General features: G+C 38.4%; 1 protein-coding gene across 1 annotated transcript; it reads right to left on the reverse strand.

The window, feature by feature from the left end:
• Window positions 1–3680: 3680 nt before the first annotated feature.
• LOC113227241 (leukocyte elastase inhibitor-like) lies at window positions 3681–10467 on the reverse strand. Its single transcript, XM_026460136.1, has 3 exons — window positions 10020–10467; window positions 9812–9937; window positions 3681–5185 (listed from the first exon to the last, which is right to left on the reverse strand). The coding sequence occupies exons 1-3, from the start codon at window positions 10465–10467 to the stop codon at window positions 3948–3950; spliced, it is 1812 nt and encodes a 603-aa protein (XP_026315921.1). The 3' UTR covers window positions 3681–3947.
• Between the last annotated feature and the right edge of the window lie 8903 nt (window positions 10468–19370).

Consider the following 19370-nt stretch of genomic DNA (forward strand, 5'->3'; position numbering starts at 1 on the left):
CTTAGGAAATGGTTAACTTAATACACGCTCCGGAATATTATTGTAAAAACGTATACAGTTCCCCATAAAAGAATCGTTTACCTTAGTTAAACGAAAACGTGATACCATGAGTTTGGACTTAGTTCAAAGGTTAATATTATGGTATCCTCATTCTTAACGAAGTTATGTATATTTTTACGGGCAAACAACATATTTGAGTAAATGTACTGTGATGCCACAGTCATGATACCAGTCTCCCTAAACTTTTCTCTGAGAGAAATCCGAGAACCTAAACAGTACACACAACGAAACGAATAAAAAATAAAAAACCAAAAAGAAACATAGAACTGGTCTCCAAATTAATTTCTCAAAGTTGTACTTTACGTAGTTTACACAGCTTTCTAATTTGTATTCTTTTAAGCTAGACTAGAAAGTGACGTTTACGAGTACAAAAGTAAAATCAAGAAGAAAAAAATACACTGTAATAAAGCATTTTTGTTATTTTTATATGATACGGTTGTATTAGTATAAGTATGTAATTTAGACATCTAGTTCTATTGGTAGGTTATTATTACATCTTTTTTCATTTCGCGCTACTCATAAATATAATACCTACTAATACTAGCGATTGTTTGCCCATCTCTAGTGAAAGTCGCTGCCAAACTGACAGCTGTTATGTTTCGATACACGTTACAAATACTTATGTTCGGATACTCATGCAAATATTTTTTACAAAGAGCAATATGACCGGGCTCATTGCGATATTACAGGGAGACCAAGGACCTCTGAAACTAAAAAAAGCTAACAGAGTGAGACAGATTTATATTCGTTACTGAATTCAAATAACTTGTAGTAAACTACAAAATAATAAACAAGACCACATAGGCTGCTAACAGAATAAATGAGACTGCTTATTAACTGTAGAAGTCGATCTCGGCTGCAGGAAGTTTGTTTCGACTACATGCAGTTAATGTGTGAAATTGTTATCAACTTCATGCAGTCGAGTTCTCGAATGACGACTTCAGTCAGGATAACGAATGCGGCCAATCAGTTGGCCAGGACGACAACCGTTTATAGTTGGAGTATCGCGGAAAAGAAGGCAGTGAATTTAGAACGCTTGATGCCATTGTTATAGTAAACTCAAAAATGTTAAAATGAACGAATAAATCAGAGCATCTCACGAATTCAGGTATTGAAATTAAAATTTTAATATGAATGTTTGTGTAGGATACATCATATTTTTTTCGTGGCTTGTCTGAACCTTCAAAATGTCTAGAATTCCTTTCCTATATCCAATTCCTTTATTTATTTGGGTTAGATAGTAACAGCGTTGATCTCGCGTACACTTTGTATTTGAACCGTCTCATCGTAAGTAGTTGAATTTAAATCTACGTGTAAGGGAGATGAATCGTTGCTCGTACATATAAATCATTAGCTTCATTGTTTCCTTAAAAGCTACCGACAAACAAATAAAAAACTCGAGTTTGCCGTAACTTGTAATTATGCTAACATTTTTGCATACCTACCGAATGTTAAGTAGATAAACAGAACTATGTTGTCATAATCGTGTGTATTCTCGAACTTATCTAACAATGAGTCAAAAATTTAACCTTCTATTTTTTTTCATGTTACATAAGGTTCAATTTATATCGATAGATATTGATTTCTGTATGCATATACTTTAAAAAAAATCTCTATTGCCTAATGACTCAAAATAATCTATCCTTTAAAGGAGTTACTACACTTATCGACACGGAATTGAATTAAAGCTAGGCATTTCAACGCGAGCCTACATTCTATGAGGTCGGGGCGGGGGTTGCCCCTAGCTTCCAGCAATCAGCGCATTGTAAATTAATATAAATAAAATAAGAACAGGCGGAGAAAATTTGATACTGGGGGTCTACTCTCGATCTCCGTCCGAAACAATTATTGCCAAATAAGCAATAGTTGACCAAATGAAAAGACGCGTGATGCGAATGAAGCTTCATTCTTGATACTTGTCTTTTAATTTTGTCGAATATTACTTATTTGACAGTAATTGTTTCGGATGGATGTCGGACGGAGATCGAGAGTAGACCTCCAGATCCGACGTCGACAAGCGCCAGATGGCGACTGACAGGGGAATGGACGACGCGGCGTGTCGTTAAACCGCTGGGCAAATTTTGACACAAATGTGAATTTAATAGGGTTTACCAAACCAAAATTTAGCAAGTTCTCTGAAATACTTAGAGGGAAATATCTACATGTAAAAGTGCAAAGGTAGATAGATATTCTTAAATATTTCGTTTTAGAAAGTCTAATTTAACCTGATTTCAGGATTGTATTTGATCGGACAAAGTACATCCTGTCGTGTAACACATTAGCACATTCTTTAGGTGATATCCTGAGGTATGACTTATATTTTTTGTAAGACCGTTGTTTAATAGTAAATACCTAAAACATTTGGTCTAGCAAAACAGTATTTCCGCTTCTCCTCTGGTGATTCGTCTTAAACCGGTCCGAAAAAGTTGTGCGTCATGCATATAAGGCTTTTTCTGACGTGTTCAAGCTGATTCCGCGTTAACAAGTGTAGTGACACCCTAAAACGTGAACACTAGAGAAAGGAGGGAGGAGAAAAGGAGGGATGATGTAGAAATATAAATGAAATACAGTTGTAGTGAAAAAATAAACGTACATAAAGTAGACTATTTATTTTTAATTCCTTAGTGAAGATCTTAGTGGAAGTTTATGAACACTATTAAGCGCAGGAAGATGTCGCAATTCGGCCACGTCATGAAGAACAATAAGTACTAATCCAGGGAAAAATCGCAGGAAAACGAAGTGTTGGTGGAAGCGGCACTCCTGTGGTGGTGGTGGTTAATGAATTTGAGGGAATACCATCTCGCTCTTTAGAGCGGTTATCAGAAAAGGAACCCAAAGAAGAAGATTTGAAAGCTAAGACTATTTAGAGGACGATGTAGAAATTGAACACTGTGAAATAGTCAAGCTGCATTGAATCTGCGTAATGGACTATGGCCTTAGCCAACTCCACATTATCGTCTCTGGCCAGCAGATTAAGCTCCGCTGCATACGCAGTCCGCAGAATACGTGAGCTTACCGATGTTAGTACTGCTAGACTAGTTTACTTTAGTTACTTCCATAGTATAATGTCCTACGGGATTCTCATGTGGGGTAAAGCGGCAGATATTCAAGCCATATTTGTATTGCAAAAACGAGCGATTCGTTCTGTGTACCGTCTAGGCTCTCGGGTATCTCTCAGAGAAAAGTTTAAGGAGACTGGTATCATGACTGTGGCATCACAGTACATTTACTCAAATATTTTATATGCCCGTAAAAATATACATAATTTCAATAAGAAAGAAGATATCCATAATATTAACCTTAGAGCTAAGTCCAAACTCATGGTACCACGATTTCGTTTAACCAAGGTAAACAACTCTTTTATGGGGAACTGTATACGTTTTTACAATAAGATTCCGGAGCATATATTAGGTTTATCATTTCCTAAGTTTAAAAACTACATTAAAAATATTTTGATCGAAAAATCATATTACAAAATTGAAAACTACGTGTTAGATAAAGATGTATGGAAAGACGACATGGCTTCAGAATCCACACAAATTTGATTCAAAGTGTATTCCATAGCATTTAAGTTTATTTGAAAAGAGCAATCCCTAGAGTTTCTTGCTCGTTCTTCTCAGGGAGGTCAGCGTAGTGAACGAGCAGTAGCTTAAGCTTAAATGTGACGTTTTCAAGTGTAAATTTATTTTACCTATGGAATAAATAATCTTTGACTTTGACTTTGACTTTGACTTAGTGCGTTAGCAGTGGTACGTATACAATACAAACATAAAGTTGTGAATTCGGAATATGCTCTTATAAAATGACTGGTAGGTTTTGTTTACGTGCGACACAAGAACGGGCTTAGTGGTGAACCTTGAGGAACGCCTTTTTATTTCTTTTCAATCTTAATAAAGGCTAGGTTTAGAATAAGCACCAGTAAACAAGGCTATTTCCGTTTCCTTATCCACAATCATGAATAAAAATGGTTTATTTGCTACAAATTGTTCAATTCTCACAGTTGCACTTCGTCCTTCGAATAATGCTGCCGATGCCGCACTGGCTTCACTACCTTCCTCATTGACCTCTATATTAGCCTTTTGGAAAATATTAGAAATGTACAGAGAATAATCTGAAATATCTGCTAATTTAGCTTTAACATTATCAAACAAAGTCTTCAAGCCCATATCTGTTAATAATTCCTTCAAATTATTCAAATCTGTGCTAATTTTGAATCTTGGTACTTGTACCATTACATGCTGAGGTCCTTGTTGTTTGGATAGAATGAAAATAGAACTTAGACTTATATTTTTAAGTTTCTCAATCACAGAAGTAATAGTTTTATGTTGGTCCGGTAGAATAAACAGCATTGAAAATCTACCATCGACACCGTATGGCAGCTCTAATACCGTTGCTCCAATTTGTCTTATAGAAACCATATTCACTGTCTGTGTACTAAACATGAGATTTACGTCTCCAAGTTGGTTACCGTTTTCATCGTAAAACGCGCTTGTTTCGGTGTCAGCTGACGAAAATTTGGTCATCCAACTGCCTTTGAAATATAAGGCGTCTACAAGAACTAAGTAAACTCCTTCCAAGTCATTTGGTGTGATCATTTCATCTATAGTTCCATGTGTAGCTTGGTTTATAAATTCGTTAATAGTATTGGCCGTTTCAGCAAAGTTATCGAATTGCAAGGTTTCTATATTACATACTTGAGTTCTTTTCACTCTAGCTTTGAAAACTGGATTTAATGGGAATCTGTCATCGAGAAATAGACTTGAACTTCTTTCAAACACCGTACCTTCACTTGTAGCCGTCATTTGTTTAACGATTTCAAAGAATTTGTTATTAAAACATTGGTGGGGATGTAATCTTAGCACATCAATTATTTCATCCAAAGTTTCATCAGTTGCTCCTAAAGATACAGCGGAAAGCAATGTCCAAGGTGATAGAGCTGACGTCACAAAATGGTTATCTGTTTCCGTAGCTATTCTTTGCACCAGATCCGTTGTGAATTCATACACTGACCGCCGAAAGTAGGGTTTTGCATTTTGAACTGTACACTGTGAAAATATTCCTGGTATTACTACCGAAAGTACCACCAGTATTAAAGCCATGACTGTACTTGGCAATTGATTGGCGACTACTGATATAGTCATTTCAAATGGTTGAAAATAAGAGCGAGTTATCACAATTTGACCCGAAGATAATAAATTTAACAATAATTGGTATTTAGAGGTCTATTCAAATGGAACTTATTAATAAAAATCTTAAAACTTAATATCGTACCTTATTGAATCGTATTCGTGAATTAAAAAAGATAAAAAAGGTCAAAAGTTAGAACAAAAATACGATACGTTTTACGAAACAATAAGTAGTTCCGCTACGAATAGAAGTTCGTAATGTAACATCAATCGTCATGTAACAATTACCTGATTAAAATTTTAAAGATTCTTTAGTAAACTTTGCAGTCTTCAAAAAGTTGCTCTTACTCATTTATGAATGTTGTCAACGTGCAAAATCGCAAACGTCTCCGCCATTTCTCAGTAACAGGTCAAAGACTCCACATTCACCTTGGCATACTTCTTTGCGTTCTTTTAGTGCAATTGTTTATTATGATTTTGAGTAGAGATGCGCTGAGTACTTATTTGCTACTCGGTACTCGGTGTACTCGGCCGTTTTTTACTACTCGTATTAATCGGTACTTGGTACTTGAATAACTCGGTTCACGAGAAGAGTACTCGGTTAAAATAAAGCATTACAGCTATAGAAATAATAAAGTAACACCAACAATACATTTAAAATAATCAAAAGAGATTTATTACTACAAATTCTAGACAACTGTAACAATTTGTAGCAATTTAGTAATTTAAAAAGAAAGTTTACATTACTAATATTTAAAATTTATCGAGTTCTTAGGTTTTCGCGATTGTTGCACATAGGAAATGAAACCATTTTTCCGCATTTGAATCGCGTATATTTGTTATTTCAAACAAACCGACGTTTCGGGTCCTTTACAGGTCCCATGGTCATGGTTGACTGACGTGGTACAGTCATCAACCAGTTACGTCTAATATTAATGCAAACCACCCTATTTTTTTCACTATAGTTACAAAAGTTATTAATTAAATACCTTATTTTTAATTTTACAAAGAAACATTCCAATTTACGCTACATTACGTTTTATAAATTATTTTATGAATGAATGAATTTTTAAATTAGGATGTTTTTTTAATTTCAATGGCCTCTCGCAGCATCTTTTGTAGAACGGACTTCTTTTGCAATGATCTGGGGTTTGTCAAACTTCATTGAATGTGTAGGTTTATCTATGACATGCTCGCAGACTGCAGACTTGTTTACGCGACGGTGTTTGACATCAGCTATATGTTCTTTGACGCGGGTACAAATACTTCTCTTCGTTTGTCCAATATAAGAGAGACTGCACTCACAGTCAAGCTTCTAAACTCCTGCATCCCGTAAGGGGATATTACATTTCACGGGTCTCAAGAACTGAGAAATCTTCCTCAGGGGCTTGAAATAGGTTTTGATAGATGCACGCCTGAGGACTCTTTCGATCTTGTCTATAACATCTCTCACGTAAGGTAAAATGTTTAATTTAAAATTTAACAAAGACAAGTTATGATGTAGGAATACAAGACTTTCTGCGCGTTCAGGTAATAGTCTGTTCCTATTTTCTTCATACACATTACCCGCTTCGGAAAATAGTTGCTCGCTTTAAACAGTGCTAGCAAGTGCACATAAAAACACTCGTGTTAACTGTGCCAGTTTTGGATATCTTGTTTTATGTCCTTTCCAATTACCATTGGAAAAACTCTGCTCTCGCGACAAAATACTTTCATTGACATATCGGTCTAATTCTAGAGCAATGGGACTTTTGGATCATCGCGTTTCAGTTGTAATGAACCGAGTAACTTGGCCAAGTACTCGGCTCGGTAAATGTTAAACCGAGTAATATTCGGTACTCGGTTGTTCGGTAAAACTTGTACTCGGCGCATCTCTAATTTTGAGCTTTGAGATTTTATAAATATCTTTAATTTTAGTATTAAATAACTTACTCATAGGCTACAGCTAAATTTATGAAACTGATTGAAAACAAAGATGAGTTCAACATTACATTGTCTAGATATTTCTTTTAAAATTAGTTCCGGCATAAATCACGATTCCAGTAGATATCAATGACCAACATGCATAAAGATTATCATTATGTTGCTGATATTAGGAGTCGGCACAGTATATCTTCGTCGTCCACTCGTCTCTATCATACGACATTTTGTTGTTCTTTCACCACTATCCGTCTATCTGATCTTCCACTGACCTTTGAAATAGGTTATTTCGTCGTCCTTCTAGTCATATCTTTAGGGTCTGTGTAAAAAGTCTTCGTTGTCCATTCGTCCCTATTACACGTCACCTCGTTGTTTTCTGTCTTCATATACATTAATTTTTTTAAGCAATCCTTGTTTTCTGATCTTCTACTGTCATTTGGAACAGGTTATTTCGTCTTCCTCCTGTTCATATCTCAGTCTTTGGGGTCTGCGTAAAATTTCTTCGTGATCCATTCTTCTCCATCACACATCATCGGGTCACGTCGTCGTTGTTCATTCTTTTTTCTTTCTTTCAGCCTTTGGGGTCTGCGTAAAATTTCTTCGTGGTCCATTCGTCGCCATCGCACGTCATCGTGTCACGTCATTACCGTCATGTCGTCGTTGTTCACTTTTGTTTCTTTCTAAGCTTTTAAATTACCGTTTTGTATCGTTCGAGTAATGTGACTCATCCCTTTGCAATATCAGTCTGTCTATCAATAATTACAAATATGAATGGTCGATGAGCACGGAAAGCTCTTGGAAAAGATGTTTGTGCAAACCGTATCGTCTCAGTTTGCATCATGTTCAAATCTAGGGAGTTATATAGCACTATTTTTGTTCGCAATTGTGGTATAATCGTGTTCTGTTGCGATAGTCTATTGAACCCGTTCCCATGTTCTCGCAAACATTTTTCATTAAAAATGACTCATTTTCATTCAATACCTAGTAGTTTTTTGGCTTAGGTTAAACACAGTCGAAAACATTTGTAAAATAAATATACATATACATATTTACAATCTTATAGTATTTTATTTTATGAAAATGTTAAAATATGACACAAAAAGAAAGTTGATTAAAATAATAAACAACTACGGAACGTTGTAAAACTTTATTGCTTCAATTCACAAATGCCTGTTTGTGACTTATAAATAAACTGATACGGAAGTACGTTTGTTTATGTTGGTGGCATCGAAGACACTACTGTTAACATGTAGCCACTAAATGTCACACCTAAGCTTTGGTTCCTGAATAACATTTTTATGGTCGCAAATAAAAATAATAAATATTTATTAGTCGATTCCACAGACAAGAATTTGTATTGTTTATTAAACATACTTAAGTATTCAATATTAGTTTATTTGATACTAGCTGCTGTCCGTGACTTCGTCTGCATAAATAAATAATAAATAATAAATAAATAACGCACGCACTCAACATAGCCCCGCACTAGGGAAACCCTGTGTCGCGGGTGCCATGGACACACACATACACAACCACAAATTACACCCAAACTCACGAGAGAAATAATTGTAGGCCATACAACTATTTCTCAGGGCCTATGCATCCCCTCATCACTGCGACCATTGACTGATCTATTGTGATCACCACTAATTACAGTGCAGAGGCAAGGCCGAAAGCATTGAAAAACTGAAGGACTTTCCTGGCTCCGACAGATTTAATGTCCTCTGCTTGTGGCATGTGCCTTCCCAGTACGGAACTTCGTACTTCCATCAGGGGGTAGCATTGGGTGAGTAGATGCATAGGAGTTTCATCCTCCGTGTGGCAGAATGTACATTCTCTATTTTCTCTCCGCCCAATATTTGACATGTGCTTGTTTAAGCCACAATACCCTGTTAAGGTTCTAGTGAGCATTCTTATGCCATTCCTGTCCAATGACAGAGCTTCTCTATATTTCAGCCTGAAAGATAGAAGAGAGTCGTCCTATGTTCAGCTTGTAGCTGAGCCTGGGTCTCACACCGTGTATACCACAGCCTACGTTGGGTCCCATCTTAGACCCGTCGGTATACCATACAAGGCTGCCGTCCTTCCAGGTGAGACTGTTAGTTTCCCAGTCCTCCCTGGTTGGAAATTCTACCTGGTAGAGATTTTTAAAGTTTTGTTTGGGAAGCATTACATCAGAAATCATTCCCAGAACAGAGTGTTCCAGAATTGAGTCTTGGGCTGATCTTAATGTCTGTACATGAAAACCTGTACATGCTGGTAATGGTCTCCCTCTGTATGAATAAATGCAGAGGAGTCAGGTTCAGCAATGCATTTAGGGCTACCCCAGATGTGGTGGACATGGCTTCCGTTGCAAGCAGGCACGCGACACGCTGTGGACTGCCCAATGTGACTGGTGAGTTATACGATTTAAACGAGCTTATAGCTCTGTTCCAGTCTTCGTTGCGAGGTGAATGTAGCGTCGTTGTTGGATTAGTAGGCGTGTCGCACAAGGCCCAAGGCTAAATGTAGTGGGGTGGCAGACGTTTCCTGCTCCCAGATAAAATTTTATGTGTTTATGATCCGACATCGACGTCTCGTCACTAACATGTCAGCCGGCTATAAGTCCGGCTAGGCTAGCCGGACTTATATATTGCTGGGGACCCAAAATAGAGGCCTCCTAATTTGGGTCCCCAGCAGGCTGATGGCCATCTGCACCGACTCACATCCCTTCTTGGGAATGTAGGTGGTGGCGGTGGTGGGCTTCGGAAGCTTGCTCTCCTTAATCAAGGACAGCGGGGCTTCCGGCCACGGCTTTAAATTGCCGATCTTTCCCACAAGCCAGTCTGCACCTGCTTGGTCCTTTCAGGTCACAAGAATCCAGCCTAGCTTGTGAGAGAGGCCCAGGAACTTCGGTCCCTCGCCATGTAGTACTCGCTATAGTGTGGACCAGGAACAGCTCCATCAGCTCCATTTGCTCCTCTGACATGGATTCCGAATTCCGGATACCCACGCGCAGGGAGCTCGCCATTTCGCTGAAAGTAGGTCTGTTCCTGCTATCAGCTGGCGCCATGGCCCTGGGAGCCTTTCCGACATGCTCCCGTGGCGACGCCTCCACTGACCGTTCACGCTTCTGCGCTTTTGGTTTTAAAGGTGGTTTGGACACCGGAACATCACTCCAGGGCTTTTCAGATATAGGCAGAGCTTCTGCGTAGCTCATACCTGTTCTCATCAGGCCCTGCAGTCTCTTCTGGCGAGACCCGCTCAGCTGAATGCGCGGCTGAGCGCTGGGTTCCGACACTAGGGGATCCGAAGGATCCGCTTGGTTCGTATCCATAGCCGTGACCGAAGTGACGTCGTTATTACTGGTTGGACTATCCATCTCAGCAATCGTTTTCTCCAAGGAGGAAATTAAAGCGTAAATATTTATGTTTTCTTTCTCCATACACGTCCCACGAGAAGCTAGGGAATTAAAAGGTCACAGCCAGCAGAGCCCCGCTTGCCGGCTGAAGGGTATAAAGTTCCCCCGAGGTGTCCTGATATCGAGGTTGCACCGTTAGCAGCTGGGCTCCCCCCCCAGACACGCATGCTTAGGCACGGTACGTTTGACACCCTTAGGCTGGGTGACGACACTTTTGCAAACGCCTAGCAAATGCTCGAACAAAGTCCAAGCATTTACTAGGAGTTGCCCAGGATGTACCGGCTCATGTCTTCCCTTCCTATGCAAGTAGATTACATAGAAATGGAAGCCACTCGCACGCGTGGAGGTACGTCGTCCTAACATCCCTTGCGTACTATACTATTTTCATAGTTTTATTGGTTCTGTATACAAAATTTCATCCATTATTTCACACCCTGTAATGTTTATTTTCTTTCTCTATACCAAAATACATCCAAATTGGTTCAATGATTTAGGCGTTAAAACGCAACAGACAGAGTTACTTTCGCGTTTACAATTTTAGTTTGGATGAAATACACATATACGCTTATCATCACGAGATGAACAAGTTGCACAACTTGTTCATCTCGTGATGATAAGCGACACGCCTGCCCATATCAGCTGCAATGCCATCATAGACCAAATAAATACTAGTGCCACTCAGACACTGTTAGACATAAGTGTATGAAGGCGTGGTTCGAATAAAGCCGGATCGATGGAATTTTTCTTGATATTTGTTTGTAATTATAACAAACTAGCGGAGTAATTTCACAAAAAAGATTTAATAAATTTAATATTAAATGTACATATTTTTGAATACAGAATGTAAAAAGCACACATATTAGGGGTTAAAGTATGAAATTGCCGTTTTATTGCAATAGGTTCTTTGAATTTTCATAGAATCTTCATGGTTTGAGGTTTTCGAATGAAACTTTTTTCAAATGGTTTCTGTGATTTTTTTTTTTTTTAATTTGAAACATTTGAATATCGACTTTCAATTGTTTTTGTTATTCAATTTAGACAAGAAAGATGGATACTGCGAAAATTCGAGTGATTTTTGAATACGAGTTCCGACGCGGAACTAACGCGGCAGAAACAGCCCGCAATATCAATGCTGCGTTTGGAGAGGGGTCTACTAATGAACGCACCGTGCGATTTTGGTTTAAACGCTTTCGTGATGGAAATTTCGACTTAAAGAACGAGGCACGAGGAAGACCGCCCACACGGGTGAATAACGATGAATTAAGAGAGATAGTGGAAGCCGATCCTAGTCAAACTACCCAAGAATTAGCGGCATGGTTTAACGTTACCTTACCCACAATATTGACTCACTTGCGTCAAATCAATAAAATAAAAAAATACGAAAAATGGGTGCCTCATGATTTGAGTGATCTGCAGAAAGAAACGCGTGTTGAAACTTGTGTTGCCTTGTTGAACCGGTACAGAAATGAAGGAATATTGGATCGAATTGTAACATGTGATGAAAAGTGGATTCTTTATGATAACCGGAACAGAAAAATGCAATGGCTGACCCCAGGTCAAATGCCACAACAGTGTCCTAAAGCAAAACTTACCAATAAAAAGGTAATGGTAACTGTTTGGTGGTCTCAGCATGGTGTTATTCACTATAGTTTTCTCCGATCTGGTCAAGCAATAACGGCAGATGTCTATTGTGCCGAACTCCGAACCATGTTGACAAAACTAGCAGTAAAACAGCCCCGACTCATGAATCGATCTTCACCATTATTGCTCCACGACAACGCGAGACCTCACACAGCACGAGAAACCATTTTGACCCTTCAGGAACTGCAGTTAGAAACCATTCGTCATCCTCCGTATTCACCAGACCTTGCTCCAACGGACTACAATTTTTTTCGTGATTTGGACAATTATCTACGTGACAAGAAGTTTTCTTCCCAGGAGGCAGTACAAAATGCTTTCACACAGTTTGTGCAGTCTAGATCGTCGGAGTTCTATCGCAAAGGCATTAATAACCTTCCCATTAGATGGCAGCAATTTATAGATAATAATGGCAACTATTTTGATTAAATAAATTTGTTAAAAATTTAAAAAATAAACAATTTAGATTTTCAGTACAAATCGGCAATTTCATACTTTAACCCCTATTATTTTAATACGATGACTAGTAACGATATTTTCTCTTGAAACTACATGCCAGAAACACATAAATGTGTACAAGTCAAAGTCAAAGTCAGATAAACATTTAAGCCATAGGTAAAATTTTTACACTTGAAAACGTCATTTTTTAAGCTACTGCTCGTTTACTACGCTGACCTCCCTGAGAAGAACGAGCAAGAAGCTCTAATGATTGCTCTTTTCAAATAAACTTAAATGCTATAGAATACATTTTGATACATATTTTTGAATCTGCTTGGTTTTTGAACAGACATGATCCGTAAACTAATGGGGCAATATTGAAGCACAGCAGACACCTAGTGCTGCTCTGATTTATATAATGTTAGAGCACCGAAACATTTAGCGATTCACATGTTCCTTGAATCGTAGTCGTCATCAAAATAAGCACATATTTCTGATATAGTTTTGCCACGCGAACCGAGATTTTAGGAGATTTGAGGGCGCCCGCGCGTCTCGCAGTCCACGCGCAGAAATATGATTAAATAAGGTGGGTGGAGAAAATTTTATTCAGATCCGACCTTGACAAGCGACGTTGGCGAGCGAAGCGAAGCGAAGTATGGGGCATCGGGCTGCGCGACGTGTCGTTAAATCGCTGGCTGGGCAATTTTCAAGTTTAGGATAAATGCGAATTTACTAACTACAGGGTTTCATTTGAAAAGTAAAATTTAGCAGGCTGCTTGTAGTACATAAAGAGAAATATCTCCATATAAAAATTAAGTGCAAAGTTAGATATTTAATTCTTACATAATTCGATTTAGTCGTTTATTTTACTTGCGTTCGGGATTTTATATGATCGCGTAAAGTACATCCTGTCATGTACCAAACTAGCACATTTTTTAGACAATATCCTTAGGTTTATTGTAAATGTTTTGTAAGACCTTAAGTTATTTAATCGTAAATAAATAAAACATTGATACTACACAGTTTTTCTCCGTTTCTCCTCCGGTGACACGCCTAGGAGCGGTTACACACGGTGACTTTTATCAACGACGCAAACGCGATGCAGTCGCTAATCGTCTACCTTTACTGCTGCATCGATGCAAACGCGCGATTACATCGTTACGTTTGGGATTTATTTATAGGCGATTGCATCGCTGCTCAAGGTCGTCGTGTGTAGCTAACTCTAAGATTTGATAGTTATGTAAGTATTTTATCAAAAATAGCTTAAAAACAGAACAACAATGGATACGGTAACGATTCGTTCTCTGGGTACCGACTCTCTTTTACGTACTTTTCCATTGACCGTTACTTTTGTCGGTGGAGCACCTTCCAGTCATCTCTCTTACAAGCCAGCTCCTTGACACTGGCCTTTTCCTTTATTTGGTCTATGTGCAAAATGGTCTTAAAGAAGTTGTCGTGTCGTATCAAGTATCCAATCATTTTCCCGCGTCTATACTCTGTAGTATTCAGAATCGTTCTTTTCTCGTTTACCTTTTTCAATATTTCTTCATTGGTTTTCTTTTCTATTCGACATATGCTCTTCATCCTCCTCCAGCACCACATCTCAAAAGCTTCTAATCTTTCCCTATCTCTTTGTGTCAGTGTCCATGTTTCATATCCATAAAGTGCAATACTCCAAATGTACACTCTAATGTTTCGTGTTCTTGCATGACAAGCTGCGTGATCAGTACGTACTATAGAGATGGCAAATAAGTTTCAAGGACTTGTTCTTTGTTTCTTCGTCGTAATAGAGAACCACGCTAATTACTTGATCTCACATTACGATTTTCTCTGTATTACGAGTAGCAGAGCAACGAAATTAAAAAAAACGAGACAAGGACCAATTTATAAAAGTTCGATTCAACTCTAATAAGAGATACTGGGTTTGATCATTTGAGAGTTGTTAAAATTACTGGTTATTAATAAACTTCAGTTATCAGTAGGTGAACTACGTCTCGACATCTTTATTCAATTCAATTCAATTCAATTCATTTATTCATTCGTTATTACAGGTACATGATATAGATGGTAATAATAATTTTATGGAATCTCTGCAATAAGCCAAAGTGGCATATTAAGTCGTAACCAGTCAAGCTCAGGGTCTTGGTCACATGATATCATTCGAGATGCCGATGATCATAGTCTATTAATAATTTGCAATGGTTGCTTAGCAATATCTGTTACCTAATGGTGAAGGAACCTTGATTAGAAAACCACCACCTTAAGAGTTTTTTCCACCACCCGCTGTTTGCTTTTTCTTGTCAACCAGTGGAATAAAAATGGAAATAAATTAATTTGCTACTCCGCGAAATCAGTGAAGGTTAAATCGTGCAAAATAGCTGCGCGTGTGTTGAATATTTTCTCATGCAGTTAATTATTCCACCCTCATAAAATTAATAAAATAAATAACATAAGCGCAAGAGCTACCGTCACAAACCACCATCAAAAATATACCCGACACTTAGAAAGGCGACGACTATATCAAGGTGAAGTTGATCAGTTGATAGAATTGACATCTCTTTGCACTATAACAAAACTACTTTAGGTTTAACGGACAATATTACTTGTCCGTTATGCAGGTTATTATACAACTTCTGCGTACTTGGATGACAAAAATCCGTGGTAGTACCCGTTTAGCTCATGGAGGTAGTCTCGATCTCTGATGTTTCAAATAAAAAAAAATATATTGTAAATGTTGAATGTGTACAAATGCTATTTACAAAGAGCAACCCCTAGAGTTTCTTGCTCATTCTTCTCGGGGGAATCTGCCTTACGAATGAGCGGTAGAGTTTAACCATTGTGACGATTTCAAGTGTAATAATGCTTACCTATGAAATAAAGATTATTTTGAATTTGAATTTGAATACTTGCAATGTGATGGCCTAGCAATGGGTTCTTCTCTCTGTCCTTTGATAGCAGACATATTTATGGTTCATTTTGAAACTCAATACATTGCAGGTAATGGATACATATTATATTACTTTGGGTATGTTGATGATTTGATATTTTGTTGGACGGTAAGTATGAGACAGTTGGACAATTTTGTAAACGACCTTACCAACAAACATCCAAAAATTAAGTTTAAGAAAGAATTAGAACAAAACAACTCTCTCACGCGATTTGCGGAGTAGCAAATTAATTTACTTCCATTTTTATTGACATGGACTTCCGCAAAGTAAGGCCTGAATCTATTAATTGCTTAACCAATGGAACCTGTGGCCTTATATTTCAGGCCTTATATTTCAGGCTAGATATTTCACACCTTTGTGAAATATCTAGCCTGAAATATAAGGCCACCTGCAAAATGAGAAGGTAGATAAACAAATAATAAATATTAGACAACATCACATTCACATACGATGCTCCGATTATAAAGTAAGTAACCAAAGCACTTGCGTAAAGGACACATAGGTTGTCTTGGCGGTCTACGAGTACTATCCATAAAAATGTAAAAATATTTGAACAAAAGCCAATCGAAACATTAAAATAAAAACGTCAAATGAGTAAATAGAGACCGAAGCCATCCTATACATATATTTTCAACTCAGCAGGCCAACTTTATTGCTTTGTTTGTGATCGGATACAAAATTCGGTATGGCGAGTTATAACCGAAGGCACACCCTAGGAAATAATCTAAAAGGGTAGCTGTTATTGAAATCGATAACGAAGACTATACGTATACATAATGGCAAGGTGGGGTTGAGTCTTTTTCGTTTAAAAATAATTTTTTACATTGAAATTTATAATAAGTACCTATGGACTTATACTAAAATCTGTATTCGCGGTTTCCGCCCTCAATTTTGGGCAGAAATGGGTCAAAACCCAGCGCTTTGGGTAAAAACCCGGTTAAAACTCAGACGGGTTGATCAGGTCTTAACCCACTGCTCAACTGTGGTTGGCACACTCACCTCTCGTTGTTCATTGCACAACTAACGGTTGCCACCGCTAAGCCATTGAATCTAAATTCAAGTACCAACTTTCCTCGTTAGTGACGGACTAAGTGAGCGTGCCTAGCTCACTTCCCGACGCCGAAGCGTCTCCCTACATGGTCACAGAGGCAGTGGGGCGTATAATGAGTAGACGATGATGATGATGAAGATAATTGATACGCGAGAGCTCGACCATAATGTTAATTTCGGAGCGGTACCTCAGTCGATACGCATTCCAGTTTGTTAAGTCTGCCTTTCCACCAGAGATGTGCGAGGCAGCGAGGCAGTGAGAGGGTGTGCAGCGGCGCGGTGTCAGGATGCGTTACGGACTCTTTCCAGCTATGCGCGGGCGGGGTACGGTGTGGTGTGGTAAGCGGTGGCGATGTGTCAGTGTCAGTTAGTGTCATACTTTCAGTAGCTTTAGTTTCCTACACCGTTTTGTACACATTCCTCGCACACATCTCTCGCTATTGCGTATGTACAAATACTTAATTCCGTTAACCCTTTTCCACCGGAGCTGCGAGGCTAGGAAAATGAAGTAATCCTATTGGTGGATTTTTTCCTCGCACACCGCCTTGCTACGTCGGATATCTCTGTGTGTGGAAAGGCAGCCTTATACAGGGCAAAATTACTTATTAGTTCCAAGCACAGTCTAAGCTCTGATTAAGTTCCATAATAAAGGCGTCCAATGGCTCCATCAAGAGCCACTTAAGTAATTAATAGCTCGTAATAATGAGGTAGAGTTAAGTGCAGCGGCAGTGCTTGTTGCGTTTCGTGGATTAAAAATTAATAGTTAAGCAAGTTTTAAGTATCTTGTTTCTATTCAATATAATCATGGACAATAATACGATAGGACTGCCATTCGCGATACAAGACAGCGTAGCGGGGCATTTGGTACCTATTGGCACATCAAACGGTGTTTCCGGCATGACAAAAGTCAATGGTTCGAGTCCACTCAGTCATAATAGGTATTGTAAAAAAATCACATGACATGCAACACAAATTGGTTCCGTCACGCACCGCTAGATGGCGGTGAAATCGCAAATTCTGCATCGCGGGGTTAAGATTTTCCCTAGCGGAATGACCACTGTCGGCGATTTGAACATAATGTGAGGAGCCTACTATATACCTCGTACGCATCTAGTACTACTAGACCTGTGTCGGTCGATTATGACCCATGCGTAGTGTGATCGGGTCAAATGATTCGATCGTATGTTCGATATTTTAGCGGGTCACCCCTCCTTTATGATACTTCCATATGGCGTTAAAGTGTCAAATTATACAATTAGCTTTTATTCTTTCCTGCTGATGGGTAATGTGTCTATAGCCAAGTGCATAATTGATAAATCAATTAAGACACTAAAATTTCCTTCTAGGAAAACTAACGGTGTCACAAAACAAAAATACATAACAAAAAACTTATGAGCATTCAAAATTATTAATTTATTATTCATTAATATTTTAATATTAGCTCGTGCACCCTTAAATAAACACAACATACCGAAAAACAGATGAAACTTACAAAATTACCATGTAATAAACACTACGCCACGGAGCAATTAGGATGAATGATTGGTAGATTCATTGATCCGTTAACCCGTTGACGCGTTGACTCATTGATCAATTGCTTGACTTTTTGGTTCGATCGAACGAAGGTTCTGTTGACCGAATGCTCTATCGCATAAATTATCAACCCAAAACGACGAGTGAGAAGGCGAACCGTGTCGTGAGTGGGGACTTCTCGTGAGAGTGAACGAGACAACAATAATGTTGTGAATTGTTGAATAATCTCTAAAATTATAGGGATAAAGTCGAATATTGCGCGCATGACTCAAGAAGTTATAAAATGATCGGGTTATTTAGAAGCTAGCAACCGGGTTATCGGGTCACAGGTGCGGTTTAAATCTTTTTGATTAGATCGAACACGATCGACACATCTATCGCTAGTGACTTAAGGCTTAAGGGTATTATTGAACACCAGCGGTTGCACCCTGACTCGCTTCTTATTTGAAACAGTGTATGGTACTTCCGTTTCGTGTTGTCTAGGGGTAGTACTTTACTACTCTATAGTAATACCTGTTGTACCGACTGTATAAGCAATAAACTTGTGCTATACGGAAGAAAGTTTGGTTTCGTCTGTCACCCGTACTACGCTTTACTACAGTATATTTTTTCTACATTTTACGTGCATGAGTTTTTTTGGTTCCTGGACTTTGGATATCACGGACCCAATGTATAACATATATTCCAAACAAGGCCGTTTGAACAGGGAAATATTTGTAACTGAGTTTAATGGCACCGTTCGTGACCGGGAGCCTCACGACTCTATGTTTCATATTTACAAAATGTGGAATATCGCTCCATTACTCTATTGCTCTAGTTTTTATCAGGTTTCGAGATTGTAAGGCTGCGTGCACAAAGCCGCTAATTAAACGAATTAGACGCGCCGTCAAAATTGGTCGTAGCAAGTTATGGTATGGGGTCTTACAGCGTATTTCTTGGAGTTGTTCATCTTTATACTGAAGTTTTTATTTTACTTTTTAAAATTTATCCGACTTTAAAAAAAGGAGGAGGTTCTCAATTCGACTGCATTTTTTTGTATGTATGTTACGCGATAACTCGGCATTTGTGAACCGATTTTGATGATTCTTTTTTTTTTGGAAAGAGGGTACCTCAGCATTGGTCCCATTTAAATTTGAAGGAAATATTTCTACCTCTAAGAGAGGCTAACCAGGATGAATCAGGTTTCGCGCAATTTCTGGCGATGTTTCCTTGTTTTGGTTTGGCAAATAGATGTTCTAATTCCACTAATTTTTGAGG

The sequence above is a fragment of the Hyposmocoma kahamanoa genome, unplaced genomic scaffold, assembly GCF_003589595.1.
Source record: "Hyposmocoma kahamanoa isolate Upper Pololo Valley unplaced genomic scaffold, ASM358959v1 204, whole genome shotgun sequence".
NCBI classification, from domain to species: Eukaryota; Metazoa; Arthropoda; class Insecta; order Lepidoptera; family Cosmopterigidae; genus Hyposmocoma; species Hyposmocoma kahamanoa.